Source organism: Labrus mixtus, chromosome 17 (assembly GCF_963584025.1).
Source record: "Labrus mixtus chromosome 17, fLabMix1.1, whole genome shotgun sequence".
In the NCBI taxonomy this organism is placed as follows: Eukaryota; Metazoa; Chordata; class Actinopteri; order Labriformes; family Labridae; genus Labrus; species Labrus mixtus.
In genome coordinates, this window is record NC_083628.1 from 23543494 (window position 1) to 23559414 (window position 15921).

The window sequence follows — 15921 nt, forward strand, 5'->3', positions numbered from 1 at the left end:
AAAGGAGCGATTTCTGCTGTCTACTGTGATCTGAAGGTCTTTTGAGGTATCACAATGATGAGTCAGCGCTCCTGTGTTTACAGCATTCTCTATTATTAAGGAAGCCACTAGAGAGTGTGGGCAGAGCTAATGCATCACTTTACAACCCTCGTGTGTGCAGAAGTGTACTGTCAGTCTCAGCAAGTGTTACAAGTGAACAGTTGCGGTGTCGAAACAAAGAAAGAAAGGATCAACCACTAAAGACAGGGACCTCTACGGACAACTGTGAATAAAAAAAAATAAAAAAAAATAAATCCAAAAAAAATGGATGAAAGTGGAATACATAAAAGCAAAGCAAATGTCTGTGAGGATAAACAAAGATAAATGACCAATCACTGCTTTGAGGTCGGGATGGAAAGTACCAATCAAATGACTCCCTGGATCCCTGTGTGTTATCTACCCTTGCCATGCACCAGCCCACACTCAGGGTGCTTCAGTGTCGACTGAGATGTCGCCCCCTCTAAGGATGGCACAGACAGCTAAGATAAAATGACCACTGCCACGGTTGGCTGCAACATTCACTATGATAATGTTCAGTGTTTCATATTTCTGAAGGAGACATCAGGTAACATAGTTCAATGAACTTGAAAGTGATATGCTGAGGCCTTCTCTCTGCTATGTGTGATTGGTGTGCCGTTTGAAGGAGCCCCAAGCAGCTGTATTGTGCACATCTGGCTAGCTTTCCAGAATTGCAGACCCTGCCTTCAATCAAAATTGAAATTGGGTTATAATTCCATTATGTAATAAAGGTAACCAGATTAGGGTTAATCTGGTCTCGCCCAATGACAGCTAAGATCATTTTAACCCCCGACCCCCATGATCTGGAACGGGATAAGCTATTGGATGAACGTGATGCATGATCATGAAGTCATTAGGAGGGAAATCAAATGAAGAACACCATTCAATTGCTCAAAGAGCTATTTGCATTTAATTGACACAGTTTAAATGAATACAAAGTCATGGTGTAATGCATTCAAAGTTTTTTTGTTACCAAATGAATTTACTGTGCGTGGTTGTTCAAAAGTCCACTCGTAAAGTAAGACTTGACCTTTAGTAATGCATTCGGACAACGAGCCAGCAAGACGGCAGCGCTTATAGTCATTGTAGAAATGACCAAAGTCTTGCCTGAAGGCAGGTACGTGAGCCAGGATGATTGCCTTCTCTTGAAAGGAGCCTTGACAGTTTGACCACGGCGCACTGCTTCTTGCTCCTCCTGGGTCAGGACCGTTGGGCAGAGTTCAGCCAGGACTTCCAGAGCAGCTCGCTGACCTGATTGTATTGCACCACTCATGTACCCACACCACTGGGTGGCTGTTTCTGTGCCTGCCCAATGGATCCTGCAAATCAAGAGAATCAGTAAGTCATGGTTTACAATCTAAGCTTTGTATTAGTGTTTGAAAAAGTATTTCCTTTAGTCTCTATTAGAGTTACTGCATTCTTTTTAGTCATCTGTGCAGTGTTTTAAAACCCTTCAAACTCATTTGCATTCAAAGTTTTACAAAGTTAAAGCTGTTGGCTGATGAGATTTCCACTTTGACTAACTGATGCAGTTTAAGCTTTGGCCTTTCAAAACTCTCTGTTGGCTCAGGCGCTTCTTGTGTCTGTGCACTGAAATTTGCAAGTACATGCTCAGCAAATTAGGCTGAGCATATTCAAAGCTGCAGGGGATTCCTCAGTAGAAAAGCCAAATAATGATGCTACTCATCATCCCCCCTTTTTTGTCTGCTCCGTGAAAAGGCAAACAAAGTCCGGGATGTCTAATAAAACATATGGCCGTGGTACCCAGGTATGTTGTCAACATCCGTCTACATCACATGCTTCAGGACTTGCACACACAACTGTCACACAGTCAACCTCAGCTGGAGCGTGCAGACTGCAGGGCTTTGTTTTCCGCACGAAGGTAGAGTTGTGGGTTTGATTGTGTAACTGGCATTTTCAAAGGAATGGACAAAAAATGAGTAGATCTAGTGCAATGAAAAAGAGAACTGGAAAACACACACACACACACGCTTTTTGAGGTGAAATGTGGCAGTGGATGCTCATGCTCCTGCTGCTGCCAACTGCCAGTCCCAAAGAGGTTGTAGACAATGGCTGCAGAGCTGAAAAGGATGAATTCCAATCTCTTTTTATCAGTGTGAACTCACACTAAATAGAGGCAATTTAAAAGTGCAGGTTAGCTACTTTGCAAAATGCCTAATTTCATTGCCTGTGGAGTTGAGGCATCTCTAACCAAATGCTCTCCTGTTCAATGACAGCTCCAACTCAGAGCTTTTCTTTAAACACAATTCCCCATCCACTCATCAGAACAGAATTGGCTGTTGGATTTCGTCAATGTTGCCAGCTTGGAATGCTGGGCGACAGAAATTCATGATGCTAAAACAGAAAATATGACATGTTGGATTGACACCATCAATTCTCTCAAGTTCTTGTTAAAGTATGAGCAGGTTCTTGTCTATCTGTGGGGTCCTTTGGGTGGGGAGGGCGGGCGCTGGGGATCGTGTGTGTGTGTGTGGGGGGGGGGGGGGGGGGGGGGGGGGTTATTGTTTACCCTCCTCATTGCCACTTCTCTTTGCTGTTTATTCATGTTTAATATTTGTTCTGTGGTGATTGAGGGGGGAGAGACAATTTAATATTTGTTTGAGAATTTGTCTGTCTGTTTTTTGTATCTGCCTTTTGATGTTTTCAATGTATTCTGAATGTACATGATCCTTTATTCCTGTATAATTGTTGGTAGTTGCTGTTACGACCACATTTTGTCTTTCTGTATTGTAAATGACAATTTTTAAACTATAAAAAAATGTATCTGAAAAAGTAAACTGAAAAAACAACAACACACACACACACACACACACACACACACACACACACACACACCCACACACACACACACTGGAGTCAAAGCTTTTGAGGTGAAATGTGGCAGTGGATGCTCATGCTCCTGCTGCTGCTGCTGCCAACTGCAAGTCCCAAAGAGTTTGTAGACAATTGGCTGCAGAGTTGAAAAGGATGAATTCCAATCTCTTTTTATCAGTGTGAACTCACACTAAATAGAGGCAATTTAAAAGTGCAGGTTAGCTACTTTGCAAAATGCCTAATTTCATTGTCCATAGAAGCAGACAGCTGCAAAAAGTGAGAGATGCAGAGTAATTATATAATTTCCATATCCTGCAACACTAACCAAAGATGCTCACAATCTACTATTTCTTTGTAGCCCCATCTACCTACTGCACATGCGAGTTAGGCATAGGTACCTTTTGGATATTAAATACATAAACTTGCCACCAAGAATAATAATATATGAACATCAGATAGGAAATAAATGTATAAAAAGATAGAAAAAAAACTCAAGTGGATCAAAATGAAGGGCTGTTATGTATTCCACTTGAATGTTTCTGTATTTGTGATTTTTCTGACTACAGATATATCATAGGATTCTTCAAACATCCGTGGTCTAATCTTTTAGACACATCTTTGATGGATACAATCGTATGACTCTCTTGCATAGTGTTGAGGAAATTTGTATACTTGACTTCACATAAGAAAGATTCAGGATACTGAAATGGCTGAACGTGAAGTTTTTTTTATAAATGAAGGAGAAATTACATTAACAGTAAGCATGTGATACAGGGTCTTGCTAAGCCAGTTCTACCATATATGGCTACAGTGAGATTAATTTCTAATGTGTGAGGTTTCAGATAGAGGAGAGCAGACAGTCTGCTAAACGGGAAAGATATGAAGGGAGATGCAACAAAGTGACCTTGGTTGTCGTAGTAACGGCCACCCTATCAGTGCAGCTGTGACTGCTGTCAGGCCCAGGGCGAGAGCTACAGTAAGTTAGAGCATGGGTCATTCTGAACTTGGAGAGCCTGTGACCCTAAGCTTGACCGAGTATAAGAGGACATAAGTACGATGTAAACATATCCTAAAAGCTAACCCAGATATCTATACATCTGCAGAGATACAGACATTACATCACACACAGTGCCATATTTTTCTGCTTTTATCCAGTGTCCTTCAACTTGTTTATCAGTGTGTTAGTGTGTGTGTGTGTGTGTGTGTGGGGGGGGGGGGGTGGTTTGCCAAATTTATCCTTCTGTGGGCTACCCCTTTCGGCGACAGGAGAGCAGATCTGAGAAGTATGTGGCATTTAAGGGCTCCCTAGCCTTTGCTCTGGAGCCATTGACAGATATCAAATGTGAAGGCATGTTCTAATGGAACGGATGGACACTTTGATTGGGTTATCTTATGCTCTTCAGTTCCCCTTTGAGGTGAGTTCAAGGACTCCGTCACAGCCTCCGCGGATGAAAGAGAGAGGTATTCTTCCAGGTGGTTAGAGGGCTCGACAGAAGGTGGTGATTTCTTCAAATCTGTAATTAATTTCTGGCATCCTGAATGACGTGCTCTCTTTTAACCCTTTGTATTTATTTATTTTTATTTATTTTGGAATTTTTATGCCTTTTACTTTTGAGATAGGACAGTGGATAGACACAGAAACCTGGGAGAGAGAGAGTGGGGAACAACATACGGGCAAGGAGCCACAGGTCCGATTCAAACGCAGGCCACCTGCTCTTGAGGACTAAAGCCTCTTTATACGGGGTACGTGTACTAACCGCAAGGCTACCGATCTTTAGAATTCTGCATGCCTGTAAACATATTGTAGTTCTTCCACATGGAATCACACACAACAGCGATGTTGAGTGTCACTAAGCGGTATGAGTTACATGTATCTTCAGATAACTGTAATCCTGGACTTACTGAGGACGGATTATAGGACTCAACTGCCTAGGGGTCTGGTTTATACCGACCAATTTTATATGCTTTCAGATCTATGTACATCTAGGACACACGACACTGTCTGAACTACATTTAGAATCATAGTGAACACATAAAAGATTCAACACATGAGCTCAAAAGCACATCATATTTCCTTCAAGGCTCTCTGTTATCCTCTACAACACCTGCCCCCACCACTGTCAACCAATCAGAAGAGTGGAGAAGCATCCACTCCATCCCCCCTTAGCACCTTTAATCCGCCCTGTATCCCTGATGATTAATTAAAGTTATCTCAGCAGCCCAGTTGGAGACCTCAGGAGCAAACAAACCTCCTCTGGACTCCATATACACACGGCTCTGGTGTTGTAAAGCAGGAAAGGACAACACATTTTTACAAACTGATGTCTCTATTCAGGAGTTGGGACGAGCAGTGAGTGCCAAAGCTTCAATAAGAAATGTTGACAAGTTCAGCCTACACTAAAAGATGCTGCTGGGAGCCTCATCAGCAGAACACTCTGGACATGTAGACCTCACACTGAATGGCCTTTTGGCAACATGTCAACACTTTGGAGTTGGTTAATGCACACCACCTGCCTATACACTAAGAGGTCTTGCAGCCTAATTTGTCTCCTGGAATTGATGAATACTGCATTTCACAGTGCTAAAAATTGCTCCCCTAGAATGTTTGTTGAAGAAGCTTGACGTCACACCGAATATAGCACCATATACCGCAGCAGATGTGGTATGAGGGTTCTCTGGCATGGATTTATACAGCAATGACTCAGCTAAGAAATTCAATAAATGCAAAGATCTCTGAGTATTCTATATAAAGTCCCTCTCTTAATCTGCCCCCTTTTACTTGGAACACCCTTCAGCAGGAACAGAAGCCGTCTAGCTTGATTCCCTGAGGGGATTTAAGAGTACTCTGGTGATCTGGGAAGGTTTGTTCCTGAACATAGTATTTTAAAATCCAACAACCTCTTGTCTCTGGACCTCTTCTCTTTATCTCTTTTAGCTCTACTTTGTCAGTGCATGGAACGCCTTTACTGTCTGCGGCTTTGTTTTGTTGCCCCTGATACGTCTGTCTTTCAGAATAAACGTTGCGGTCTTAATAAAGATTACTTTATAACTAATGTACAGTACATACAAATGATGTAAAAAAAAAAGCAAAGCAATTTATTCATCAAGTAGGATAATCAAGAATAAAATAGGCAGAAGCTGTGTAGGAAGAAATCAATCAACACAACCATTAAAGCGTCATGCATAATAGCTGGTAGGTGGCAGTGAACGCTGTAATAAGTGGCATCATCAAGATGAGGAAATTAAAAGCTTGTCAAATAAAAACAAGTGCTGCTAAGATAGGACTTAAGTGAAACTGAACCACTGACAGCATCTGTGATTGCAGCTCTATGTCAAAATAAAGATACTGTTACTGTTAGATATGACTACACAAGTCAAAATTGATTCTGGCGGTGAATATACGTTTGGTAATGATGCTGCTTACAGCTGATTTCACTTTGTACAATACACAACTAATATCATAGTCAGATAGTACAACAAGACATAATGACAAATAACAGACGAGACAATGAAGAGTGCTTTAAATATTGCAAGACTCCTGTGTGATAAACAGTAAATTATATCAACATTCTATAAATGAGGAACGTTCCATAAATGCACAATGTTAGGGCTGAAGAAGTTACTGAAACTCTATTGTAAGTGCAACATGGAGCATCTCTGCCCTCTGCCTAGAGTAAAAGTTCTGAGGTACCGACAGCCCGCCCTGCGCGACTCCGCTGGTCACTCTTTAACCTTAATATAGGACTCTTTCAATCAAAAAAGCACTCCACAAGCTTTATTTACAGAACAATATACTATTGTTTTCTGTAAATGCATGTTTATGACCTCATGAGGGTACTAACAATCCAGATTTTGAGGTGGAGATACAGAAAATGTAATATCAACCTTGAAAACAAAATAACATCCAACTTGCAATTTGTCTGAACTACTAGCTACCCTGTCCATTTTTATAAAGCTACAACAGTAAGAAGTGATCTCATTGTATGTTGTTAGAGGTCTGAAAAAGAAGATCTTATAGTATGGGTTTATTCAATTATGTATTTAGATTTGCTGGCTCTGTTAATGCTCTGTAGAATTGTAGTTCAGAGTACAGAATGCATGAAGGATCTCTGAGACTTCTCAGTTCTTTCATAGAAAGCTTGAAGGAAATGGTGTTCACTCACTTTCACTGCTGTTTTCAGCATGCTGTGGATTGTTTAGTTTTTAGTTCATTTTTACAAAGGGGAATAAGGCATGAAAATAAAGAGGTCGACCATTTACAGTCTCAAACGAGTAATGCTAGAAGTGCGCAAGTATGGGATTAATCCAATCTCTAAATTTGGGAACAAAGACAAAAGAACCCTCTGAGCGACTGGGATTATATTATATTTTGACCTCCACTGTATACTAACCGATCTGCTGTGTTCCATTTAATCACATTTCCCAGTGGGCTGAATCGGATACTCTAACTGCAGATGAACACAATGGATTTAAAAAAGAAGCTGTTCCAGATTTTGACTGTAAACGCTTAAACTGACTCGAGGAAGAATAAAGCTTTTCCTCAATTTCATCATTGACTGTGCTTAAGAATATGATTATACTGAAAGCATTTTCTGGAATACCCCAACATGTGATAACATTTTTGACTTTTGCTCGGAAATTAAGTGTTCTTAAAACTGTTTGACCGATAGAATTGTAGTTAAGACTATAGGGATGTGACTAAACTGTTAAATTGATACCCTCACTGATTAGCACCACAATAACAAGTCAATTTGATTATTATTATTATTATATCTTTATATGATGGCCCTTGATGCTGGTCAAATAATATGCTCAATCTGCAGAGCAGCCACTTGTTGGGGCTGTAGCCATAGACTGGCTGTAGCCATAGACTGGCTGTAGCTCCCGTTAATTTGCCGCTCATCCTGCTCTACTACCTGCATGTAAACAAGCAAAGTGGAGGGATAGCATCTCGAAGGAAAAGTGCGGTTTGGAAGTAATTTGATCCTGAGACTTGAGATAAAAATGTATGTATGCTGTGTCAGGTGAAACTGGCATATCAACCTGAGAAATGTGTAACCAAATTAAACATAGCCATGTGGGGGTTAAAGTGCAAGAAGGACCGAAGGCTGGTGCTGCTAGAATTGCCAACGTTAGCCATACATAACACACAAATGTTGTGTGCGGTGCAAGGTCTGTGTGTTTTATGTTATGCAGGGGTCAACATACGAGCATTTTGTAGCTCCATATACAAATAATGCATATAACAAAAACAGGTTTGCATAAAGGTTCAGTAACCTGGTTCAAACATCTGAACAGCAGGGTTAAGAAAATATGTACAGCTAGTTTCCAAACAACCACACTTCATCTCCTCAATAAAAACAATTCCAAAGCTAATCTCTTCCACACAACACTTTCTTGTCCACACACATACAAACTCTTATGACTGGGCTGCCACTGGCTCTTGAGAGACCTCGGGGCGGGAGGCTGGGGGTTGGATGAGGCTGCAAGTTCTCATTAAATTACATGTTTTTCAGAAATCATCTTGTGTAGATTGATAAAAAATTGGTTACTACTCAATTTTCCTCATACATAGCTTGTCCACGTTATGCCAACCGTATTACAGCACTGGCACTGCATGCACCACTTGCTTCTCTGCCAGTCCTTTGAATGCTATGAGGACTCAACCAATTGGAAATGTTCTACGCCAAAAAGTCTGAGTATTTTTGAAAAGTACGACCCCTAGATAAGGTACCTTTCTTAGGGTAAAGTATATTCCTGGGACTTTATTTAATCCCTGTTAATTTTGTTGGCAATGCGCAGACTTCTAAAGTCCTTAGTCCTTGGGGACAGTTCTTCCAGTGGAAACACAGCCACAGTCCCTTGAGTTTTCTATGTGCTGCTGGGATCGTAGAAAGATATTCGGAGACTCTCTGAGCACAGCCTAATCTTTGTGTATTCTGGAATGCTGCATCATCCTGGGTGTCTGGTTTGACAGTGACTTGAATCTTAAGCAGCACAAAACAAATCTTGTTCAGTCTTGTTTTCATCATCTCAGAAATATATTTTGAAATTCGATCAATTCCATCTTCTAAAGACACCGAGACCATTTTAATTGCTTTTATCTCATCACGCCTTTATAATAATTGTATCAGCTTTTTAACCTGCCTGAGCCAGAAACCGATAAGACTCTAGACGTTACCCAACTCAGCTGGCAGGCTTTTAAACCAAAACCAGAAAGCATGACCACATTACTCCTGTTTAAAGCGTCTTTACACCGGCTCCCTGTATGTTTTAGAATTGGTTTTAAGATTTTACGGGTTACTTTTAAGCTTTCCATGGCCTTTCTCGCAGCTACATCTCTGACCTTTTAGTACTGTATGAGCCGACACACATTGAGATCCTCAGGCAGAGGTCTTCTGTTTGTTCCAAAACCAGACTGAAAATGAAAGGGACAGAGCATTTTCTATGAGGGCTCCTAAATTGTGGAACACTCTGCCCCAAGGACATCAGGTCAGCTGACTCAGTAACCTCTTAAGTCCCTTCTTAAGACATACTTTTACTGTCGATCCTTTCCTGATTTTCGTATTTTTAATTGAATTTTACTTTTTAAAATTTTAAAATTCCCATTAGAGTTCTTTTAAATTAATGTTATGTCTCAAAATGTTTGATATTTCTCTATTTTTGACTTTGCTTATAATTTTATGAACTGCCTTTTTTTATTGTTTTACTATTGCTGTCCTTGTAATTTGATTTTATAAAAAATCCCTATAAATAAAGGTTCATATTATAATAATCACCTTGGGCATGAGTGGTGGTACATACTTTACAGCACTACATTATTTAATTATTTTTGTTCACTCATACTTCACAGAAGTCAGCAACCTTTGTATTGTGTCTCTTGGGATTACAGTTAGTGTTGTTCTGCATGATCAACACCTCAGTGTATGTCTTTTCTGGCACAATATCGTTTAATAACTACATCCTGAATGGAGTCAGGATCTTCACTCTCCACTGTGCTGGAAGCCTTAGCGGGACGTGCTTCTGTTGGAAGACAAGCACGAGTTGTTCTTTTACACACTCTTCTACTGGCAGCAGAATCATGTTCTTCTATTTGCTTACTTTTCCATCACAAATTTTTTTTTGTCTTTTTTTCCCCTTGGATTAAACTTGTATAAACAGATGCTTTGCTTGTGGCCTTTGTGTTGGCATATCACACTCTTACTGTTGGCAGGAAGTGATCCTCCCAAGGCTGTTTCTTGAAAATTGTACAAGCAGATTGGTTGCACATACAACTTTCCAATGGAGACTGTGTGCAGTAGACGATTGCAGGACATTTTTTATGGCTAGTGCGTGTTCACCCAATTTAACCAGTAGAGTTTTTCTTTAAATCAGATGAGGATGCATTGACCTTTTGAAGCTGAATTTATAGAACTGAAGAATTATAATACAAAGAAATGTTTATCAGTTGTTTTAATGCATACTTTCAAAAGTTTCAAAAGTTGTTGGATAAAGACATGTCATCATTGGTCATAGCTGAGTGCTTCATAGGGCAGCCATATATAGACATCCTAAGGGAATCGAAAGAGCAACTTATACTGTCGGTGCACTGTAAATATGTGCACGTCTTGTAGCCCTTGAAGGCCATGTTTTAGGTCAAGGTGTATTGTTCAGTGACCTTTTATTATGTCTGTCTACAGCCAAGCTATTGAGTGGTACACATTTGGGATTGCCTTAAGAGGAGCAGAAGCCAGTGGGAAACATGAATAATATCTAAATAGAGATGTAACCCTAACCCTTTATACATATATATATGTATGTCCAATTTAAATCAAATGGAAAAAGTCTACTGGCCAAAATATTTTTCAGTCATCACTATTCAATGACTATATGAGGTCCTATTGTGTCCAAATTGCTGCCTGATCTTTGACTTTTCCTTATTCTAACCCTTCTTTAAACATTCATTTACTTTTTTAAGGTTGCAATTTTCCACCCAACGATTGCAGACTCTTTTGGGGTTTGCCCAGAATTCTTCTGTGCAGTTCTGTAATCAAGCCAAGCAGCAAGCTGAGGAAAATAAGAGTAACTATAGCAACGGTAGACGGACTGACAATCAAAATATTGGCTTTACAATTATATTGGAAATATTGTTGCTGTGGACAGGGTGCAGAGCGCATGCACGGCAACAGCAAGTGGTCATTCAACTTGGGCCCTTGTAGTGAAGCCAGCCCATTTCAGCAAACTGTGAATGCCAGTAGTCTGCATGTATGTTATTTGCTGAAATAATTTGTTGTTACTTGTTTTTGGTGAGTGGGGTTTAAATAGGGAGCCAGTTTTTGAACCCTGTCTGCACACTGTAACTTTGCTTCCTTGATTACAAGCTAGGCTCTCCGAGGAGTCAACCTGACATTAAACCTGCCTTTTTCCACAACAGGCAGCTTCCAGGGTAAAAAAAAACCTGCAGGTCTGAAAATAACATTCCCTGATATGCAGCTAAGAGGTTGCTAAGAACAGGCTGTTACAGGTACTGATTGCTATAATTCATCTGTGATTGATTCCACAATGTGTTATTTTTTTAGTATGGTAAAATAATTAGTCACTTATTCAATCAGCAGCATTCCAGAACAGGATAAGGGCCACTGAAACTTTTTCTTTTGGTTCTGACAATTTATTTTTATAACTCTGACTAAGAAATTTAAGAATTCTGACTTTTTTTCTCAGTCAGAGTTCTGAGATTAAAGTCAGATTTCTAAAAGAAAGTCAGAACCAAAACATCAGTCAGTGGCCCTAATCCTCTTCCATAAGAAGAATAATATGTCATTTTGAAACCCTATTCTACAAATAGTGATTTATTAGTTATTTTTTATCATATTTAAATGCAAAGCATGTTATGGCTCAAAATAAGGCTGCATTGTATTTCATTGTAAGTTACATTTCTTACTGCTCTAGCTGTTGGTCGGAAAAACAAGCAGCATAAAAGAGTCACTTTCAAGGACAAGAAGCAGTGTCACTGCTGCCTTTCCAAAAAGTGAGTAGAAAGGGACTGGTATGATTTTGGGGTCTTTTTTATGCCTTAATTGTAAAGATAAGACAGTGGATAGAGTTGGAAATTAGGGACAAAGAGAGTGAGGAATGGCATGCAGGAAAGGAGCCACAGGTCGGATTTGAACCCGAACCACTCGGCCACCGGCTTCCCAGACCAGTAGGATAATCCTGAGATGGCTGAAAGGTTGTACACTTCACTGTGCAGACACGTTGGTGATGAAATGCTAAGCCTTATAATTACAGACCTAGGTCCCTCCACTAGCGTACTTTTTTGATATTACATATATATAGTGTATTTTCAAACCCCTAATGTCTTAAAGTATATAAATTAAAAACAAACATCTCATTTCATTATGGCCTGTGTTGACAGACATCACTTTTTGTGCTGGCAGTGCCCACAACCTCTGTTTCAGCGCGCATCTCACTATTTTAAGAAAGCTAGTAAGCTCTGTGTGCTTAATACAGTATCTGCTCTTATTTAAGGTAATATCACCTGGAAAACATGGAAGTAGTGTAGAGGTTTTGTGTCCTGTCAAAAGCAGCAGCTCTTGATCTAGAAATTGAACCCTCAAAAAGACGAGTCGGAGTAGCGCGGAGGGCTGAAAGAGAAAACGCTGAACTACATTTTTTTTCAATTGAAAAAGGACGCTGCCAGCACAAAGAATCCTGTCTGTGGACACAGGCCCTTATACACTAAGTCCACTGAGGTTTGAACAAACAGACCTTTGTAGTTATAGAACGAAGATGTATTCTGCTACACTGTGTATGATAGGCTGAGTGAACCTATCCTTCCCTGCTGGCACTATTAATCCAAGGAATAAGAGAAGCAGCATAAATAACTAATTTTGTTGTTTGGAAAATAAAAATCAACATCCTAATAAGCAACTCACATGAGAAAAGTTTTACTTGAATTTAGGAGCAGATCAATTAATTAAGGGTGGACACACTGAACAATACAGGTCAACACGTTGCAGGTTTCTTTCTTCTTCTTTCTAACCATTTTCTTCTCCCTCTTTTGCACTACACCTCGGCATATGAAGAGAGTACCTATCTGTAAAAAGCTCACATACTGACCACTCAGGCATAGCAGGATAATAACACTTAGAGAAAACACACACAGAAGGGTATTAAAGTTAATTCTATCCCCAATAAAGTAAGACAAAAAATGACTAGTCACTACTGAAATGTGTTGTGCTTTTCCAATAAAGCATGGGCCTGTCTTCATTACACGTGCAGTATTAGTGTCAAGGTCACAGCATGTCCTTGGAGATCCATTTGGTATATGGAGTATGAATGTGGATGAGGGCTGCCGCCTCATGCTGCTGTTTGAGTTACGTTATGTAATGAGCTTCCTCTGCTCCCTGTGGACTTAATGTCATTATAGTAATACATTACCTGGATCCCCCTCCCCACCTCTCCGCTCTCAATCGTTCAGCTTTGTGCATCTCTGAACAGGCCATTTGAAATGGATTATAGGAGGTTTTCCTGCGAGAGCACCACTCCTGCCCTCTCACCATTTATTTGGAACCTGACTAATATGTATGTGCAAAGGCATAATCACTCCCACGACTCATGTCAATGATCTGTAGGCACTGGCTGCAAGTGAGTAATACCTGGTTGGCAGGGTGAAGTGCAGACATTGTTTCAGTGGTATAAAAATAGCGAATGCATCAAGCAAGCACCGTCAAGCAAGCAAGTCAGTATCTCCCCTCCTGTCATCTAGTGCAGAATGAGACTATTTACTTTGCTGTAACCTCTAAATCTGGTCCTTTAAAAGATTTATGTCAAAGTTTTACAAACTGTCATGCCTGTTTACCTTGCTACATCCCTCTATATACCCATCTGTTTTAGGGGGGAACGCAGAGGAGAGGTGACTCCTTTGTGACGCTGTGGTGTATTTGTCTTCAGCGGGGTGATTACCTGCCACAGGGATTCCTCAAGCTGGGGTGGTAATATGTTAGCAGACCGGGTGCCATGACGTTAACAGGGCAGCCCCCGCTGTAGTCCACCTTAGCCCAATCCTGTGACAACATAAAGGTAAGTGGAATTAATATAGTAGTATTTTATGGTAAAACACAAAAGAAAAGCCTAGTTTAAAGCTCCAGTGAGACGTTATTAGCTGGTTATGAAATGCTGATGCCGCTATATGAGCAACAAAAGCAAACAAGACCATCAGCAACATGATTGACTATTTGTGTATCGGAATTTTTTAATGCCTTTAACTGTTGCCAAGAGGAAAGTATCAGGCAAGCAAGCTGAAGAAATGGCTTTCTATTAAAGATTGTCCAAAACAAATATGTGTTGAACGACTGACTGTTAAAACAAAATCTTTGTGACAAAACACTACCAACAGGACAGGATCAGCAAAGAGATAAGAGGTACTGCTTAGACCCGGAGGTAACCAAATTGGCCAAAATGGAAAGTTCCTCACAGCAGATTAAAACAAAATGAAGAAATTACTCAAATCTAACCTTGTCTATTTAAGGTTATAGCCAACATGAAAACACACGACATACTAGGGCCCACAAACCCCCAATACAATCTATCACCTTTATTTTATTGTGTAATTGCGTTCTATCATTTAATGTTCCTGTTAAGTCTACAAAGTACAAACATGATGTCTCTTTTAGTGTCCCTGCCTCCCGTTTCCTCAAGGCAATTTCCAGTCCCGTCTTGCTCTTCAACAGTGAATGGTTAAAAGCAGTCGAGGGACTAAAAATCATATATCTGCTCTGCATCACTAATGTGCTGTTTCAGAGACCAACAATGCTTGCTGTACCCATGTAATGGAGCTAAGCAGCTATTTCAAATTCATGTGGCATGACTTAGGAAACTAGGATGTGTGCTGCATGTTATATGTTCTATCCCAGTGGCTGTGCTCATACTAGTAAAGCAACCAATTTTTAAACACGTTACTAAAAAGCTTTTGTTCTTCCCTTTGATTCAACTGACAGCCGATTTGCTTGAAGTAGCTGCGGTAGTGTTGTAGTCAAGACCACACTAACTGAGACCAAGACATACCCGATACCAGAGAGCTCCGAGACCGAGACAAGACTAAGACCAAGGCAGGGCGAGACCGAGACAAGACCAAGACCATAAATATCAGTGAAAAGGGGGCGTGTCAGTCACTTAGAACGTAACATCGGGAAGGTCGCAGAAGAAACCATGGGGTGAAAATAAAGAATAAATGAATAAAAAACAGTTATGGCCTGTCTGTGGTGGTCTTGAGTTAAAGATAAGATAAAATAATCCTTTATTTATCCCACAATGGGGAAATTTACAACAATGGGGAAATTTACATAAAATCCGGAGTCCGACCAGTTTGAGATCGAGACAAGGCCGAGTAAAAATACTTTCGATTCCGAGAGAAGTTTGAGAAGACCTTGAAAGAGCGGTCACGAGACGAGTCTGAGACCAAAACCGATTTTGAGTACTACAACACTAGTAGCTCATAACTGATGGATGACAATTTGAAACAGTTCCTGTTGGTAAGGTTGATGCTCCATAACTTGTTTTTACAAAAAAAGAGTTCAGTACTAGTGGTAGTTGCATAACGAAAGTGAGTTACTTAAGGTACCTAAAGGCCCTGACACACCAAGCAGACGGCAAATAACTAGTGGCGATGAAGACCACTTTTGCCTTTTGCCTTGGCCATAAAGTTGCACCGCAACACACCGCAAAGACTACAGCCGACGGCCAACCACCACGTACGTTCTGCACATGCGTGAGAGGAAATAACTCTCCATGCCAGCAGGAGGCGGTAGTCTGCAATCATCATTCCAAAAAGGGGAAACCGGAAGAAGAACAGGAAGGACGCGGATAAATAAACCGTTGTTGTGATAAAACAATTTTCTCACCGCTGTCGCTCAACACTTGTTATATAGGAACTTCTAATTGAGAATCATTTCTGATAAAAAGTAAATAATGGCACTGACAGCCCATGGTCTTTTATTAGTGGAACAAAAATGGAGGAGGCGTTTCCGTATTTCTTCTTGTGCAATGGCG

At 40.4% G+C, this 15921-nt stretch overlaps 1 protein-coding gene across 2 annotated transcripts in view; it reads right to left on the minus strand.

Moving 5' to 3' along the window:
• Nucleotides 1-948: 948 nt before the first annotated feature.
• si:ch211-127i16.2 (probable flavin-containing monoamine oxidase A) overlaps nucleotides 949-15921 on the minus strand; it is a 50185-nt gene continuing 35212 nt past the window's right edge. For both annotated transcript variants that reach the window (XM_061062001.1, XM_061062000.1), the window contains 2 exons: nucleotides 13837-13937; nucleotides 949-1376 (listed from right to left, as the gene is read on the minus strand). In XM_061062001.1, coding sequence (XP_060917984.1) covers nucleotides 1040-1376; nucleotides 13837-13937 — 438 coding nt within the window. In that variant the 3' untranslated portion in view covers nucleotides 949-1039. The remainder of the gene's footprint in view (nucleotides 1377-13836; nucleotides 13938-15921) is intronic.